Source organism: Sinocyclocheilus grahami, unplaced genomic scaffold (assembly GCF_001515645.1).
Source record: "Sinocyclocheilus grahami isolate Dianchi unplaced genomic scaffold, SAMN03320097.WGS_v1.1 scaffold341.1, whole genome shotgun sequence".
Taxonomy (NCBI): Eukaryota; Metazoa; Chordata; class Actinopteri; order Cypriniformes; family Cyprinidae; genus Sinocyclocheilus; species Sinocyclocheilus grahami.
Window position 1 is genome coordinate 1,018,056 of NW_015505520.1, and position 16,718 is coordinate 1,034,773.

The 16,718-nt window shown below is 36.7% G+C and overlaps 1 protein-coding gene across 1 annotated transcript; it reads left to right on the forward strand.

The window, feature by feature from the left end:
• Positions 1 to 3,344: 3,344 nt before the first annotated feature.
• Positions 3,345 to 12,964, forward strand: LOC107603121 (sodium- and chloride-dependent glycine transporter 2-like). The gene is given in 14 exon segments (XM_016295835.1): positions 3,345 to 3,389; positions 4,179 to 4,648; positions 6,183 to 6,352; positions 7,208 to 7,355; positions 7,449 to 7,581; positions 8,420 to 8,554; positions 8,693 to 8,796; positions 9,511 to 9,635; positions 9,814 to 9,926; positions 10,045 to 10,176; positions 10,448 to 10,545; positions 11,194 to 11,296; positions 11,440 to 11,607; positions 12,431 to 12,964. Coding segments are annotated over 14 exon segments (2,061 nt in total). The 5' UTR covers positions 3,345 to 3,386; the 3' UTR covers positions 12,590 to 12,964.
• The last annotated feature ends 3,754 nt before the right edge of the window (positions 12,965 to 16,718 follow it).

Below are 16,718 nucleotides of genomic sequence, written 5' to 3' on the forward strand. Positions count from 1 at the left end.
TGAGTGAATAAAGTAAAAGCTTCCATGAAATTTTAATGGTTTTATGTTTACCATAAAAGTGACACTAAAGTCCCCTGAGTCCTTTTTGTTTTACAAAGGTTAGAGACGCAAGATGGCGATAATTAGTTATGGAAAGACCTATTTATTTCCACAAACCGATAAAAAAAAAAATTTGTTGGTTCTCAACCTTATTAGTGCATGCTGAAGGTTTGTCGTCTACCCCTTTAAATGCTTGAGTATAGTGTGGAAGCCCGTTTCTGCCATGGAACAAAAAAAACAAGGTATTTGTGAATTTTATCTCACAATTTCCATCTGAATTGTGAGATATAAACTCAGAATTGTGTGATATAAATGTTGTGTCCAAAATCAAAAACGTATTTACTGTATAGTATAAGAAAAACAGTATGCCAAAAGAGTAGTATGTCTGAATACGTAGTATTCGAAAAACAGTAGGCAAAAAGTACCGAGATGTGCATTCAATGGACACTTTACTATCCCATGTGGCCATGGGAGAGGATTTGTGAATGGCTGTGAAACAACACAACTGAGCTGGAGGTCACATGACCATATCAACATAGTGGATCTAGTACGTCCCAATTTATTTTATACTACCCATATCATCCTAAACAGAACATACTTTTTTTAATGGTCACAAATTAAGTTCAAATTCAAATGTAGTACCTACTCAGAGAGTACGTGACGCACCACAAATTCTGAATTCTGACTATTTCTCACCATTCTGAGTTTACATCTCGCTATTCTGACTTTTTTTCTCTGAATTCTGAGTTTATATCTTGCAATTCTGACTTTTTGATTTCGCCACGAAAGAAAAAGGTAATTGCGGCTTTTTATCTTGCAGTTCTTACTTTGTCTTGCAATTATTGATTTTGATCTCGCAATTTTCCTCAATTTTGAGAAAGAAGTCAGAATTGTGATATGTAAGTTAAGAATTGCGAGAAGAAAAGTCTGAATTTTGAGATAAAACGTTGCAATTACCTTTTATTTTTTTGTCATTTGCATACGTATGTCTAGCAACAGGCTTGAAACATTAAAGACCGAGCATTCACTTAGTGATAGCAGACAAATGAAGCACGCCGATATTGTAGAACAGGGGTGTCAAACTCAATTCCTGGAGGGCCAGAGCCCTGCAGAGTTTTGTTCCAACGCTGCTCCGACACATGCCATTTAGTTTTCAAATAAGCCTGAAGGACTTGATTAGTTGGATCAGGTGTGTTTAATTAGAGTTGAATCTAAACTCTGGAGGGCTCCGGCCCTCGACAACCCTGTTGTAAAAGATAGGTTGCCTTGAAATAGGTCACCTCTGAATGCCACGATTAACCAATCAGAATAAAGTTTTCAGGGAGCTGTGTAACATCAGGACCTGTCCACTAGGGAGATCCTCAAATATTAGCTTAATTAGCTTAAAACGTGTAAGTGACGGGATCCAGGAAGATAAACAAAAGCTTGTTGTTTGAATGGCAGTCAGTGATGCCTCGTCTGCGACCCCAAATATACTTTACCTTAAGTATGATTTAGTATAAGGCACTACTGTACCAGCTCACTTCCATGTGTTTGTTCAAATATCCACACTTGCGGTATTGCCCCCTTAAGTGCGTGTGCACGAAACCAGCTTTTATTACTACGATTGCGAGAAACTGATCATGTTAAAAGCCCTTTATTCCATATCTTACAGGCACGTTTTTTGTTCTTTTAACAAAAAATGCTAACAAGACAAATGACCATCGGTTGATGCATAATCTTATCTTACGTAGGCTAATTAATTATAGGGTGAAAGAAAGTAGAGAGAACTAATTTGTTTCAACGTAATTTGTTCCTTATCAGACCCAAAGTGTGCACTGTCATTTTTATGGCAAAGCAAAACAAGTTCGGAAAATACCCGAATGCAAAAATTGTATTCAACACAAGACGGTTCCTATTTTGAAACTGAAATGAATAGCCCGAGAAATTGAATTTTTGGTTAGGCAAGTGTTTAACTCGTATGTCGTTGAAAGACTAGGCTACATGTTTCTGTTGGTTCTTTCTAACTTAAAACGAACAGTGTTTCTCTTCAACGTGCTTTAAAGAGAACAAATAAAGGTGACACGGAAAGAGAAGCAGAAATCAATTACAATTATTCTCTGTTGACAAAGCAATTAAACCCAGAGCGAAGAGCTAATGCAGCCGTATAGAGGCTTATCACAGGCGGCCGCAGATTTATGATGGTCACTGAAGCAGCGTGCATGTATAGAGTGATATCAAGACTGAATAACAACTTATTACGTTATTACATTTCTTGATTAACTGGTTGGGCACTTTATATTAACTTTAATCAAAAGATGTTATTACATAATCTTTAACAGCTCAGTACATTCAAGTGGGAATCGACTTAAATGTAGTTATTTGGTCTATATAATGCGTGTTCAAGTTATTCATACAAGTTAATATATATTACTACTAAATATTTCATAAAGATGCTATGTTCAATTCAGTGCTTCTCTGTTAAAAAAAAATGCTACTCCGGGGGCTGATGCATGGATGCTCGGTGCACTGTGGTTACATAGCTAAAAATAGAAAATTACTCCTCCTTTGTCTTGCGTAAAAGTTTAACAAATGAGTGCCTCCACTCCTCTGAAAACCTCGCCCACTTTTCACACTTGAACAATATATAGGCTACCATTACTCAAATAGCATACTATAGAAAATATGCAACACAAGTTTTTATAATGGTGTTTCATAAAATTCCAAAGTCAACTGCTTGGTTGTAGACCTAGTCATTCATGTAAAATATAAGCAACTTCGTTCAGAAATCATATTTCCATGACCTTATCTAAAAAATTTTTTTTTTTAAATGCCAGACTTGACGCAGATCTGTGCACAGCGTGTAAATAACCTAACTGTGATTAGACATCATTAAAAAACATAAAATGGGCCTGTTATCTATTTTTAATAAAATCGTATGATGAAAAGTCATTAGATTTATCTATATGTATAGGTATCGGTCAACTATGCAGTCCCCACGATGCCTGCGTCTGCAGAATCTTCTCTGTGCGTCAGATGAACATCTTTACATAGTCCCGAGGGACAAGTTTATTAATCAGTCACGAGCCAGTCCGACCCAAACGTATAGTCTCGCGCTGCTTTGTGTGTCACGAGCTCACGTCTTCGCTTGTTGCCCCTTTAAAAATCAGAATTGAAGGCCAATGATTTATCAAAGCCCTATTATCAAGAAAATGTCATGCGTAGGGTACCTTGCCATGCACTGACGCAAACCCGATCTTTCCCACGGAGATATAGAAAGCTTTGCACTTCGCACAGCCAAACTCAGTCTGCCTGCCGTCTTCCCAGCTGTTTTCTGCTATTAACCCACATTTGTCGACTCTGCACAAATGGTAAGTACAGCACATTCATTACTTTACGCTTTGCGTGTTTTTGCTGTGAACAGTTCACCGATTATTTAGAACAGTACAAAAAAGTTTTATTTGTGAGTGCACTAATCAACGAAGTGCCGCTGTCCACGGTGCTGAAACTTTATGGCAGGCGTTTTCACGTCTTTTCAACTGCAATATTAGTTATACAGTAGGCTATATGTTAGAAGAAACTATCACGTTAAAAAAATGAATACAAATGTATAACCTTAGTAGTAGTTATATTCATAGAATGACAGACGATTTATTTTATTTTTATTTTTTCGGTGTGCAGATTGCAGACTATTTTAAAAGGGGTTTTAGGGTAGTGCTCTCCTATGGTGCAATGTAATTGCTGGTGTAATGTTCCATGTTTGCACCCGGGTTCGCATTACACACTTACACCGGGACTGGTGCCTGCCGCAGGGGGGGAAGCCTTGGCCGAGCCCGGCAGCTTGTATATTGCCCATAAAACCAGGGGATGTGCCGGGGTTGAATGACAGGAGGTAAATGAGGCGTAAAATTAAAGAATCCTTTTCTAATGGTAAAAGCAAGAAGCAAACAGCTACCGTCCGTGAGCTGAAAATCAAAGAAGTGGAGCAGACATGTCCAGAAACGGTCTAGCATAAAATACATTGCAGAAGTTATGATAGCGTGAACATTTTGCCTAGGGGTAGGTTTATTTAAACATGTTGGGTCACTGTAGGTGTGAAAAAGCAGTTAATTATTACGTTAATTATACTCATCCTGTCTAATGTGTATTTAACGTTGCAGGATTTTTCTGAGCACGGGGAAATGTTGAGACGACCGTCAAACGGTATTCCGCCCCAGCCTTCTGGGGGAGCGGTTGGAGATACAACTACTAACAAACCGCAGAACGGGAACCCGGTGCCCCAACCGCCGCCTGTAAACGAACGGAAAACTTTTTGTCCCTCGGAAAATAAACCGTGCGAAATGGAAGCCAGTAAAGCATACGGGACGTTTAAAAACGCCGCACCTGGACCCACGTTTGCTCCCGTTAATTCTGCCGTGCGCAAGGATTCCGTCGGTAAACTGGATGGTTCGACCGGTAAAGCCACATCGGACTTCATGTCTAACAATCAAAGTGCTGTAAGGATCGCGGTGGAGCATAACAACACCACCGGTGACTGGACCTCCATGAGCCAGACCACCATCATCCTGGGTACAGATGGCAATACATCTGTTCTGCCTGGCACGGTGACCGGGGTAAGTGGTTAAGGAACGTTTCATTCCGGTTGAATCAGCCAATCACCCCTAAGCGTAAAGCTATCAGACGGGGAGAGTCTTGAGCAAAAAACAAAAACTACGATTTTGTTTTAAGTGCCGTATTTTGCATTGTAAAACCGAAGGAATCCAAAAAGGAGTCCGTTGCGATCGTTACAATTTAAATTTTGTTCGCGAGACCTTCACTTGCGTTTGTTTAAAAAATGTATATATATATATTTATTAAAAATTATAATGATAACTGTCATTTGGCGCCACCACAAGCACTATTATCCTTAAAAATATATATTATTTTATTGTGATATTTAAACGTACACTTAGCGATAAGTAGTACGGTTATTTGGAGCAGCGTTGTGTTTCTATGGTTACCTCCTCTTAAAAATAAAGGTGCTTCAAAAGGTTCTTCAAGCGATGCCATAGAAGAACCATTTTTGGTTCCACAAAGAACCATTCAGTCAAAGGTTCTTTAAAGAACCATCTCTTTCTTACCTTTTTGCAATCTGAAGAACCTTCTTTCGCCACAAAGAACCTTTTGTGAAACAGAAAGGTTCTTCAGATGTTAAAGCTTCTTTATGGAACCATTTAGACGAAAACGTTCTTCTATGGCATCGTGAAGCACCTTTATTTTTAAGAGTGTAGCCGAAATCTATTCGCTGGCGTCTATTTGGCGACAGGTACAAATGCGCTGTGACTAACTTCTTGGTTTTTTTGTAGGATTTTACAGTTACTGAAAAGTTTGAAACCTATATGCACTTATATGAAAGCCCCCGAATCGTTTGTTTGGACTTCCCCATAATTTGCGCCGTTTTTACTGTCTAAAATCACGGGTTTGGTTCGGCTATATGTTCTATGCAATGTGCTTCAATCAGTAAAAAACAAAGACGGCTATGGTCATTAGTGATACACGGCTCTCATATTAGAATAAGTCATAGAAGTGTTTTGGACAGAAGGACATTGTTCTTTAGTCTCTCAAAAGTGAGCAGCAAAACTAAATCTGTTTCCAATCTGGAACGATTTGGACAGAAGTGATAGTGATTAGTTCTGACAGCACAATAATTACAGCAGTTTTCACGAACAGGTCGAATCAGAGGATGTGTCAAGGAACCAGAATACATCAAATGCTGTAGGCTATGTAGGACACTGCATTGCCAATGAAACAACCCCCTCAGATCAAGAGTTACAACATCTGCTTTATCATTTGAAATGAAGCTGCTGAGCTGTGCATGTAGGCTATGCCTGCGACTTGTGAGGTTTATTGTCCTCAGAGATTGCTTTCTGATGGCTGGTTGTGTTGCAGGATAATGTGTTATAATATGTTATCTGCTTATGGTACAATTCCCTTTGGGGTGTTTCATCAGAGCCAAGGGCGACCCCTTTATTCCCTGGTCACGGTTGTTGGGGGAGCATTTAGATTTTTTTTTAAAATGATGACATATTAATACCTCTATAATTTAATGACCCATAATTTGTCACAATAGTTAAAAATTAAGTATATGACAATGCAGCCCGCATCCGATCATACGAAATACTTAGTGGACTCTTCTTTCAGGATGATGGTGATGATGATGATGATGGAGGAGATGAGAATAAGGCCCGGGGGAACTGGTCCAACAAAATGGATTTTATTCTGTCCATGGTGGGATATGCCGTGGGTTTGGGAAATGTGTGGAGATTCCCATATCTTGCTTTTCAGAATGGTGGAGGTGAGAGATAATTAAGGGACAGCATGCAAGAAAATATTAGGAAATATTTTTTTTGTTTTTACTAGAGATCCCTCTCCCTCAGACCCCCCCCCCCCAACACCCCTTCTTTTTTGTAACTAAAATGCGCAGTGCGCAACCTGTATTTCAGGATTTCAGGAATTAAGAAGCCTACCGCTCAATTTAGGCTATTCAGTGTCATCCTGCTCTCTTTATAGCCCAAACACAACTGTTTCTCCTCATTACGCCAAAAGTTCTTATTTTGATGACTTGACAGATTTTTTTTATCAGCTACAGAAACTGTAAAATCAAGTTGCATTTTAGTACCATCATGCAAAATGAATAGATTTTGTGTTTTTATTTCATTTAGGACTATTGTGTCACACTTGAAACGTGCGATTAGTGAAATAAATGCTGTTTGCTACTTATCAGAATGAGTTTAGCTTAAAATCTAATTTGAATAAAATCTCGGGTGTTTTATTATGCATTTGATTTAATTTCCCGACATTTCTACGTTTGAATTCGTTTTAAAACGCTTTTCTCAATGTCGTGCTTTTGGTGAATTCAGCAGAAAATCTGCTTGCTTGACAAATTTACTGTAAGAGTTGGTGCAGTGCCGCAGTGAGATGCACTGCCACCTCGTGGCCTGTTTGAGTAGCGCCACTACCACCGACTGAATCAAATTGTGTACAGTATTGCAGTTGTGTGTGAATTGTGTAGGCCTATCTGTACGACGTTTGATTGATTTCGTGCACTTAATTTGTTTAAAGAATGTTTCTCAACTAGGCAGAGAATGACGATGGAAAACAGGGGCTTTTTTCACGTTCATTCCAAGTTTTCATTATTTCTTCTGGCCAGACTCCTGTATACTAAGGGACAGAAACATCACATCAATCAAGAACACTACATTCTGTGTATCTGCAAATGCTGTCGGGAATTTAAGTAAACTGTTAAATATCACAGCGGACAATAAAACCTATGTCAGCCCTAGTGAGGAATATTTCAAGTAAGTGTGCTTTTCCAGTGATATGCATTTAGAGGTGGTGTATGTGTAACTTTGCAGATTAAATGGATGCTATTCACTCTGCTTTCTTGACAGGTATAATGTGTTGCATATTTCGAAGGGTATTGAATATCCAGGTGACATCCGTTGGCCCCTGGCTGCTTGTCTTTTACTGGCCTGGCTTATTGTTTATGCCTCTTTGGCCAAAGGGATCAAGTCCTCAGGGAAGGTAAGAAAACAGGTTGACTATTTTCTCTCCTTACTTTCTCCTCTCTAACTGGTAAGAGAGAAGTGTATAGCAGGCCTCTCTCTGGTCCAGTGAAAAACATTCATTTTCCTTCATTTTAACATAGTACATTGGGCCGAATTTTTACAGAACTTTCTTGTGTAGACAGTACACAAACTGTAAGTAATCAGAAATAATACTGATGTCACAAAGTAATTGTGTGTTAATTTGGCACAAGAAGTATTAGAAGGGTTAATAATGCTTTCTATGGCTGTAAGATAAGCAAAAGATTGGCAGTTTTCTTTCCTTAGATAAATTGCTAAAGAGTAGTATTCTCTTTGAGTGATAAATCTAGAGTAGCGTTAGTTCTGGCAGGTCACGTTAGTCAAGCTCGCATCAGCTGACTCTCAGCTGATCCCCATCAACCTATGGGAATACGACACCTATCTAAGTATTCATATATAAGGTCCCGCAGTAGTATCAGCAGTTTTCACATTGCTCAATATAATTACCCTCCTTCATCCCCAACTCCTCCTCTGTCAGTCAGGATTCAGCCTTCTGATTCTCCTTTGAATCAGACTAAAATGTGTACATAACATTATTGAACTTTAACGATATCTGCAATACATTTATGTTGGTTCTGTTCTGTTTACCCTGGGGGGGTTATCACTGCTCTCCCTGCTCTCATCCATGCTAGGCTGCATGGATGCGCAGGGAGTTCTTGCCCAGAACGGAACCATACCGCCAATCCAAACTGTACGCTAATTGTCAATCATCTTTGACGATAGTGGTCCTGACAGAACCGTTTTTCATTTTATATTGTATATGTGTCTTTTTTCAGGTGGTGTATTTCACTGCCACATTCCCCTATGTGGTGTTGGTCATCCTGTTGATCCGAGGGGTCACTCTACCCGGAGCCGGTTCAGGGATCCTTTACTTCATAACACCCAAATGGGAAAAACTTAATGATGCCAAGGTAATAAAAAGCATGGTGTATTTTTATTTATTATATCTGATGATACAATATTTAATATATTGTCCTCCAGAATTAATCTTATTTCTCTTTCTCCATCTGTCTATCTTTGGTTCTTTCTCTCTTTCACTTGAACTGTAGGTGTGGAAGGATGCTGCTACACAGATTTTCTTCTCTCTGTCTGCAGCATGGGGTGGTCTTATAACTCTGTCATCCTACAATAAGTTCCATAACAACTGTTACAGGTAACCAGTGCTGTCACTTTAGAATACACTACTGTTCAAATGTTAGGGGCAGTACAATTTTTAATTAAATAATTAAACCAATAACCAATAATTAAGGATGCATTACATTGATCAAATGTGAAAGCAAAGCCATTTATAAGGTTACAAATGATTTTTATTTCAAGTAGATGCTATTATTTTGAACTTTCTATTCATCAAATAAATGTAAAATGTGCAGATGTATCACATTTTCCACAAAAATATTAAGCAGCACAACTGTTTTAAAAACTGATAATAATAAATGTTTCTTGAGCAGCAAATCAGCATTTTAGAATGATCTCTGAAGGATCATGTGACACTGAAGACTGGAGTAATGGCTGCTAATAATTCAGTTTCGCTGTCTCTCAGGAATAAATCACGCTTTAAAATCTATTCAAAAATAAAAAATAATATAATGTTTGAATAATATTTCACAATATTACTATTTTTATTGTATTTTTTATCAAATTAATGCAGTACTGTATAATATTTGAATGATCAAATGTAAACAAATGAGTCTCTGTAATCAAGAGGATAAATATTATTCTTTCATATTCATTTCAAAACTAAAACTGCAAAAGTAACTGGCATTGTGCACATTCAATAGACACATCTGCTCAAAATAACATCTGTGTCTTATGAAAATGATTTATGATGTGAGATTACATGATGTGCTCTGTCTCTGTTGTTTTACAGGGATACTCTCATTGTGACATGCACTAACAGTGCCACAAGTATTTTTGCTGGTTTTGTCATTTTTTCAGTTATTGGCTTCATGGCTCATGAGCTCAAAGTCCCGATTGAGAGTGTGGCAGATGAAGGTATGTAGTATGAATGCATGTGCTCTGGCTGGTGATTTATGATGAGCTATGATGTCTGATTTGTTTTTTGTTTTTAGTGAAGATACACAAAACTCATCACATTGTCATTGTTTTTTCTATCATGAGACCTAAAAGGCATTTGATCAGTCTGGTTTGTTAATATGCTCTTTTTGTGTAGGTCCAGGGATTGCGTTTGTGGTCTACCCAGAGGCTCTGACTAGGTTGCCCTTGTCACCATTCTGGGCCATCATCTTCTTCCTCATGCTGCTTACACTTGGTCTGGATACCATGGTAATGGAAATCGTAAATTGTATGATTTACATTTTTTTCTTTGGTTGTAATGTGTTTACAGAATAAAATACAATAAATAACTGAATCGCTTTTCGTTCACACTTTCATTCCTCTCCAGTTTGCCACCATAGAAACTATAGTGACGTCTGTTTCTGATGAGTTCCCCAACTACTTGCGCAAACACAAGCCTCAGTTCACTTTGGTTTGCTGTTTGTCCTTTTTTGTGCTGGGTTTCCCCATGATCACTGAGGTAGGACATTTACTCTTATTCCTAACTGCCAAAACTTTACCTTTATAGGACACTTTAATTAAAGCAGCTCTCTGGTAAACAATAAAAAACTAACAGGAAAGTAAATAGACTGCAATGGAATTCCAAAAGCAAATAATTGGAAAGGTCTAGAATGATTGTTCGTTAGTTTGTTTTTGTTTTTAATTAAAGTGATTCACTGGGCAATTTTTAGATTAGGACTCATCTATTTTTATTTTAAAGTGTGCATATGTGTGTGTGTTTTCACGCACAGAGTGGAATGTACATGCTTCAGCTGGTGGACACATTTGCAGCCTCTTACTCTCTGGTCATCATTGCCATATATATGTTTTTGTTCATTATGATGATCTTGAACAAAAAGAACAAACCAAATGAAGAAAACTTTTATGAATTTTGAAGTCGAAATACAATCACCAGAAGTAAACAGCTAAACGAAAGCTATAAACAAATTACACCACAGTCGCATGACTTCAGCGTCACCATCACTAAGCTTTGGAAAACTCTTTCAATCTTTATTTGAAAACATTAAACATTTTCCCTGAAAGTTTGAGCTGAAATGGTTTGCAAGAGCGATGGAACCAGAAGTGCTAAAATGCCCACTGACTTACTTTCTTTTTGTTTCTTTCTTTCTTTCTTTCTTTCTTTCTTTCTTTCTTTCTTTCTTTCTTTCTTTCTTTCTTTCTTTCTTTCTTTCTTTCTTTCTTTCTTTCTTTCTTTCTTTCTTTCTTTCTTTCTTTCTTTCTTTCTTTCTTTCTTTCTTTCTTTCTTTCTTTCTTTCTTTCTTTCTTTCTTTCTTTCTTTCTTTCTTTCTTTCTTTCTTTCTTTCTTTCTTTCTTTCTTTCTTTCTTTCTTTCTTTCTTTCTTTCTTTCTTTCTTTCTTTCTTTCTTTCTTTCTTTCTTTCTTTCTTTCTTTCTTTCTTTCTTTCTTTCTTTCTTTCTTTCTTTCTTTCTTTCTTTCTTTCTTTCTTTCTTTTTCCTTCCTTCCTGTATTTGTGGTGCAGGTCTACAGCGGTTCTGTGAGGATATTGAGATGATGATTGGGTTTCAGCCAAACAAGTTTTGGAGAATCTGCTGGGCCTTTGTCACACCAACCATTCTCACAGTATGCCCACCTTATTCCTTTTATGACCATTCCTGCAGATAGCTGTGACTCCCATCCAATGCTATTGCATGCACACATTCATCCGTACTATTACTGTTAGTACTGCCACTGACCACCCCCCACCCCCTCCCCCCTCTATCTAGTTTATTTTGGCACTCAGTCTGTACCAGTGGAAGGTGATGACATATGAGGATTACACTTATCCGACCTGGTCTATGGTTCTCGGCTGGCTTATGGTCATCTGTTCTGTCATATGGATTCCCATCATGTTTGTTATTAAGATGTACCTTGCCCCTGGATCGTTAATTGAGGTAAGGGAGAGATGTTTGGGTTGTTTTCTATTTGAGGGTTATTTAAAATTGCTCAGTACTGCTATTTAATAAGTAAATGGATAGTTTATTAAAGTTTCAGGAAAAGTGTTCAGTCCAGGTACTTTCCTCTCCCCCCCCCCCCAAAGTTTTTCAGCATTTTAATCACCTTATGCCATCATTAGTTCATTGCAGTTAGTCCTGTGGAATGAAAGCCAGTGTTATTTTAATATCGCTAAGATAGTATTATAGTTTTTACTAATATTTTGGATTAGTTTTTATTTTTTAATTTTATGTTTTCATTTTAATTTTAGTTAAAGTTTAGTGATTTTGTTGTGTTTTTGTCCATTTTATTAGTTTTTTTATGTCTATATAGTTTATTCATTTTTATTTCAGTTTCAAGTTTAGTTTTTTTTTAAGTTCACCAAGCTTAACTGAATAAAAATGAGAAATGTTGCTGAAATAAAATAAGTGTAAGGATTTAAACGTTTATTTCAGTTAATAAAATAACTGAAAATTTCAGTTAATTTCATTACTAACCCTAAGTAATGAAACCATTATTTTATGGTTTTAGTTCTAGTTTTACTGTAATAAATAAGAACTAAATTTTTGCATGCATAATACTTATAAAACAATTATCAAAATCGATATAAAACAACATGTTTTATGCACATGTACAATGTTAACAACAAAATTATGAATCAAAGTAATACTTTTTCAGTAATTCTTTTTTTTTTTTTTAAGATCAAACAAACGTAATGAATTAATCGATATGCAAACCAAGCACCCTGCATGCAATTTTGACGACCATTCTCCTTGTCTACAGCGTTTGAAGTTGGTGTGCTCTCCTCAGCCCGACTGGGGTCCATTCCTGATGAAACACCGCGGGGAACGCTACAAGAACATGATCGACCCTCTGGGCACCAACTCCCTTGGCCTCAAACTTCCCCCCAAAGATTTCCAGCTATCAGCCCAATATCAATAATCCTCCTCAATTCCCTGTGAGTGTGAGATTCCCTGAGGCCTCTGAGGGTGAGACCAGCACTCACGTCAATCTCTTTCCCCATTCAACCTCCCCTTTTTTCCATAATGTTCTCTTTCAGCCATATTCCCCCTCTTCTGGCACTTTTAGAGGGGTCTTTCAGGTGGAAAGCACAGACAACTCCCTATGATTTTGTTGTTTTCTGAATAATTATTCATAGTCAATCTGAGAGTAGAGGTCTTTTGCGCACATTCTGATACACCGATCCCAGCTGAACCTTTTTCTCAGAGGCAATATAGTGATGCAGTTGCTACTGTTGAGGCAATATTTGACTGATTGTGCATCATGCAGTGGTTGTTTTTTAATTATTTTTTCATTCCGAAGTGACTGCTGATGTTAAAAAGAAAAAAAAAATAGGAGAATAACGTTTATATTTCTTGTCTATTTGCTTGTCATCTCTTAAATGTAGCAGACATAATGATAACAAATGCTGAGTAGTGCACAGTGAACTCGAACACTTTTCTGGTATCGTACTATCGCTCTCCACTCATAGCCGTATACCTTGTGCCTCAGACTTCCTCTATTTATAAAATACTGCATTGTGCTAATTAAACCAATCGTACTACATTATGGAGGGAAGTGAGCACATTTCAGTCTCTGTGAATTATAAGCTATCCTACTCTTTTACTAACCTGTCAGAAATATCTCTACAATGTTATAGAAGCCAAACTCATAGTGTAGGCTCCAGTAGTATAGATCCATCCCTGTCTTCAAAGAAAACGTAGCCATGCAAAACTGTAATGATGCCTTTCAGTGTTGTTTAGAGTAGTACTCAATGGCCAACTAGCGGTTATATATGTATACTGATATTTAGAGTATGCTTTCGAGTTTGTGTCGTGATCTGTTTATATACTTTGTGAATCCTCCTATTCTTATGCAGTACGCAGTTATAGTGGAGTACACAAAAGAAAAGTAGAGGAAAAACAAGGAGTGTGGTATGTATGGCAAACCAGTCGTCTCATAAAAAGTGTAAATTTGAGAAACTTCATCTAGTTGACATGCTAGTTTTAACAACTGCTTGCAGAGGATATGTAGATTAGAAAAAAACAACAACAAAAAAACAAAACAAATGTTCTTAATTTGAAATCCTGTGATTGGGGACCACACTCCTTTTTATTTTTTATGTTTTGCACCTGTTTGTCTATTCATCTTCATGAAACAGGGTCTCAGGTATTACTCCATTCTATCAACCTTATTAGATGTTCGATGCTTGTGGAAACTTGATGTGATTCACATATAACTAGGGCTGCACGATGAATCGTATTTTAATTGTGGTTGCGATTTCTGCTTCTCTCTATTTATTAAGCATGATCGCCTGTGATATTTTCCCCGCCGGTTATTATCCTGAAAACCTTTCAATTTAATTTAGCATTTGCATTATCTTACGTTGGTAACATACTTCTGTTCATGGTTGCTGTTGCCAGATTTCAAGAGTTTAAATGCCCCAGTCAGAGTATTTTTTCATAAATCAATACATGGTTTACTTAATCTTTCCAACCATGTGTACACGCTCACTCTACATTATGGAAAAAGTACAAATGAGCTGAAAACACCGGCAAACATGTAGGTTGGAGTTTAGAGATATCTATTGAGATAATAAAAGTGCAATACAACCAGTCTGGTTTCCTTCAGGCAGCCGTTTGTGCTGTTTGCTGCAAGCAAACTATGTGAGTTGACTTTCTCTTGATTTGTGTTTATGTGAAAGTGTAATTTTCTGGTGAAATTAAAAAATGTATATTTGAGCAAAGAATTTGTGATCAACCATTTAACCATTATCGTGCAGCCCTACATTACATAACCGATTCTCTATAAGATTTGTAAAAATGCACACTTTCAGAATATTATGCCATATTGACAATTTGAATTCTTATATATCTTATAATTAGTGTTCCGTTTCTAGCTATGTTCCATATCTAGTTGTGCTGATCAGTCAAAGCACTACAAAAAGCACTTTGATTAAACATTACATAAAATAAGTGTTTGTTCACCACCACAATGAAAAAAAGCCAAAAAAAAAATACTACTTTTTTGTTAGTTCAACATGAATACTTAAATGATTAGTACTGTGGAAATGATTTAGTTAGTATCATGTGAAAAGAGCCACACTGCCCACGCAATGCAAATAATAACACTGAGACTTTGCCTGGGAGTGATGTGTTTCAAAAGCCATGTAATATGCAGATACTACACTAATCACCTTGAATATAAAGCATTTATAAAACAGAAAAAAGAAAAAAGGTATTCCTCAGTATATTAGTGTCGCAAAAGAGATGTTTTTTCTGATACATGTTTAATCTATGTTGTATATGTGTGTGTGTGAGAATGTGTGGAATAATATGCAGTGCTTAATGTTTAGAGTTATACTTATCCAGCCATCCAGACGTGGTCACATGCAGCCTGGCACTAAGTTTTAGGTTTTCATAGGGCTTGGTTCCTATACATTGCAATTGCATTTTTTCATCTGTATACACAAGAGCTGATTTGTACTCAAATAGAAGCTCTGGGTTACGTAGCACAACAAACAGTATACAATGCACACGAATAGTAGACGGCTGCTGTGGACTGCGGTCATAATATTTGAGGTTCTGGATGGAGTTTCTGTTAGTCCTTGTGTTGCTGTACGTCTGTCTGAGAGCTATTGTTACAAGCCCTTCACTTAACAAATATTCTGTGGGGAAAAAAATAATAGGTAACAGTCTTGCATGTGCTGTTTGTGTTGATGTGGATTATTTGTCCATGTATGCTTCCCCTTTACGCTCCTTTTTCTCGAATGTGTCCCTCACTTAGCAGCTGCAGCTGAGTTTACCACCTATTCCTACCTACAGGGCGACACTGGGCAGTAGGCAACCAAAGAAGGAGAACTTCTCAAAGGGTTCTGAAAAAAAAAGCTTAAAAAAGAACATATATTCTAAAAGAAAATACATATTTTAGACATATATATATATATATATACATATACAGTATATATATACACAAATAGCCTATATGAAGAAATTAAATATATTATTCTGTGTATTTAGGAGACTGAGATACTGCCACTCATCCTTCATTTAGTGGTCATTATTGATGTGTGTCAATATGTTATATGACATCTTCAGGTAACCTTTGGCCTTATAGATGTCCTCTGGTAATAAACTATTATGTGTATTTCAGAATAGCTTCCAATCAGTCATTATGTGGTCAGTCTATATTGTAATGTATGTCGTGTCATTTGGCACTTTACTGTGGACCTATCGGAGTATAGGTAAAATTTCTTATTACTTGGGTAATGTCATATATTTCTGTGTGTTTTACATGAGGGAAATCTGCCTATGGATACAGATATGTACCTCCAATAGATCATGGCATCATTTCAGTTGAATTGTAGAGTATAAATATGAAAAATATCTAGATTTTAAATCCTGTGCCGGACAAAAAAAAAAGAAAAGCAAAATGTATAAAAATAGGAAAATAAACATATATGTAAAGGCATAATTTATTTTAAATGTCATTAATCCTTGAGGCCCTACCTCAGATTTTGTATTTATGTATAGAAATGCAATTTGAATCATAGTATCTTTGCCAATAATACAATAAAATACCATATTTATCATAAAATGTATAACCTCTTAATCAATAAATAAATGTTAATGTTTTCAACTCCAGTTGTGTTCTTATATGCCTGTGGTGGTTTAAGTAATAATTTGTTCATGTGCACACATACAGTACAAACTTACACATGCTTGGGTGATGTGAGACAGACAATTTTAAAGAAAATTTAAAGAAATTACATATCAAGAAGAAATGTCAACAGAAGTATTTTTGAGAATTTGTCAAATAAGTACACTGAAAAAAAAGACCTTTCAAAGTTGTAAATAAAACAAAGATTACTGGAGTATGTTTTACAAAGAAAATTCTATTTCAGTCATTCAACTTCAAGATTTCACATTTAATTCATTGTGTTACTTGCTGTTTATTTGTAACTATGTGTCAAATTTACTAGCAATTTCTGAGTGAAAATTAAGTAAATCCTACACCCTTTTTTCAGTGTACTGTACGGTACCCTCCTGCTCTTAAGTGTTTTTCATGCATA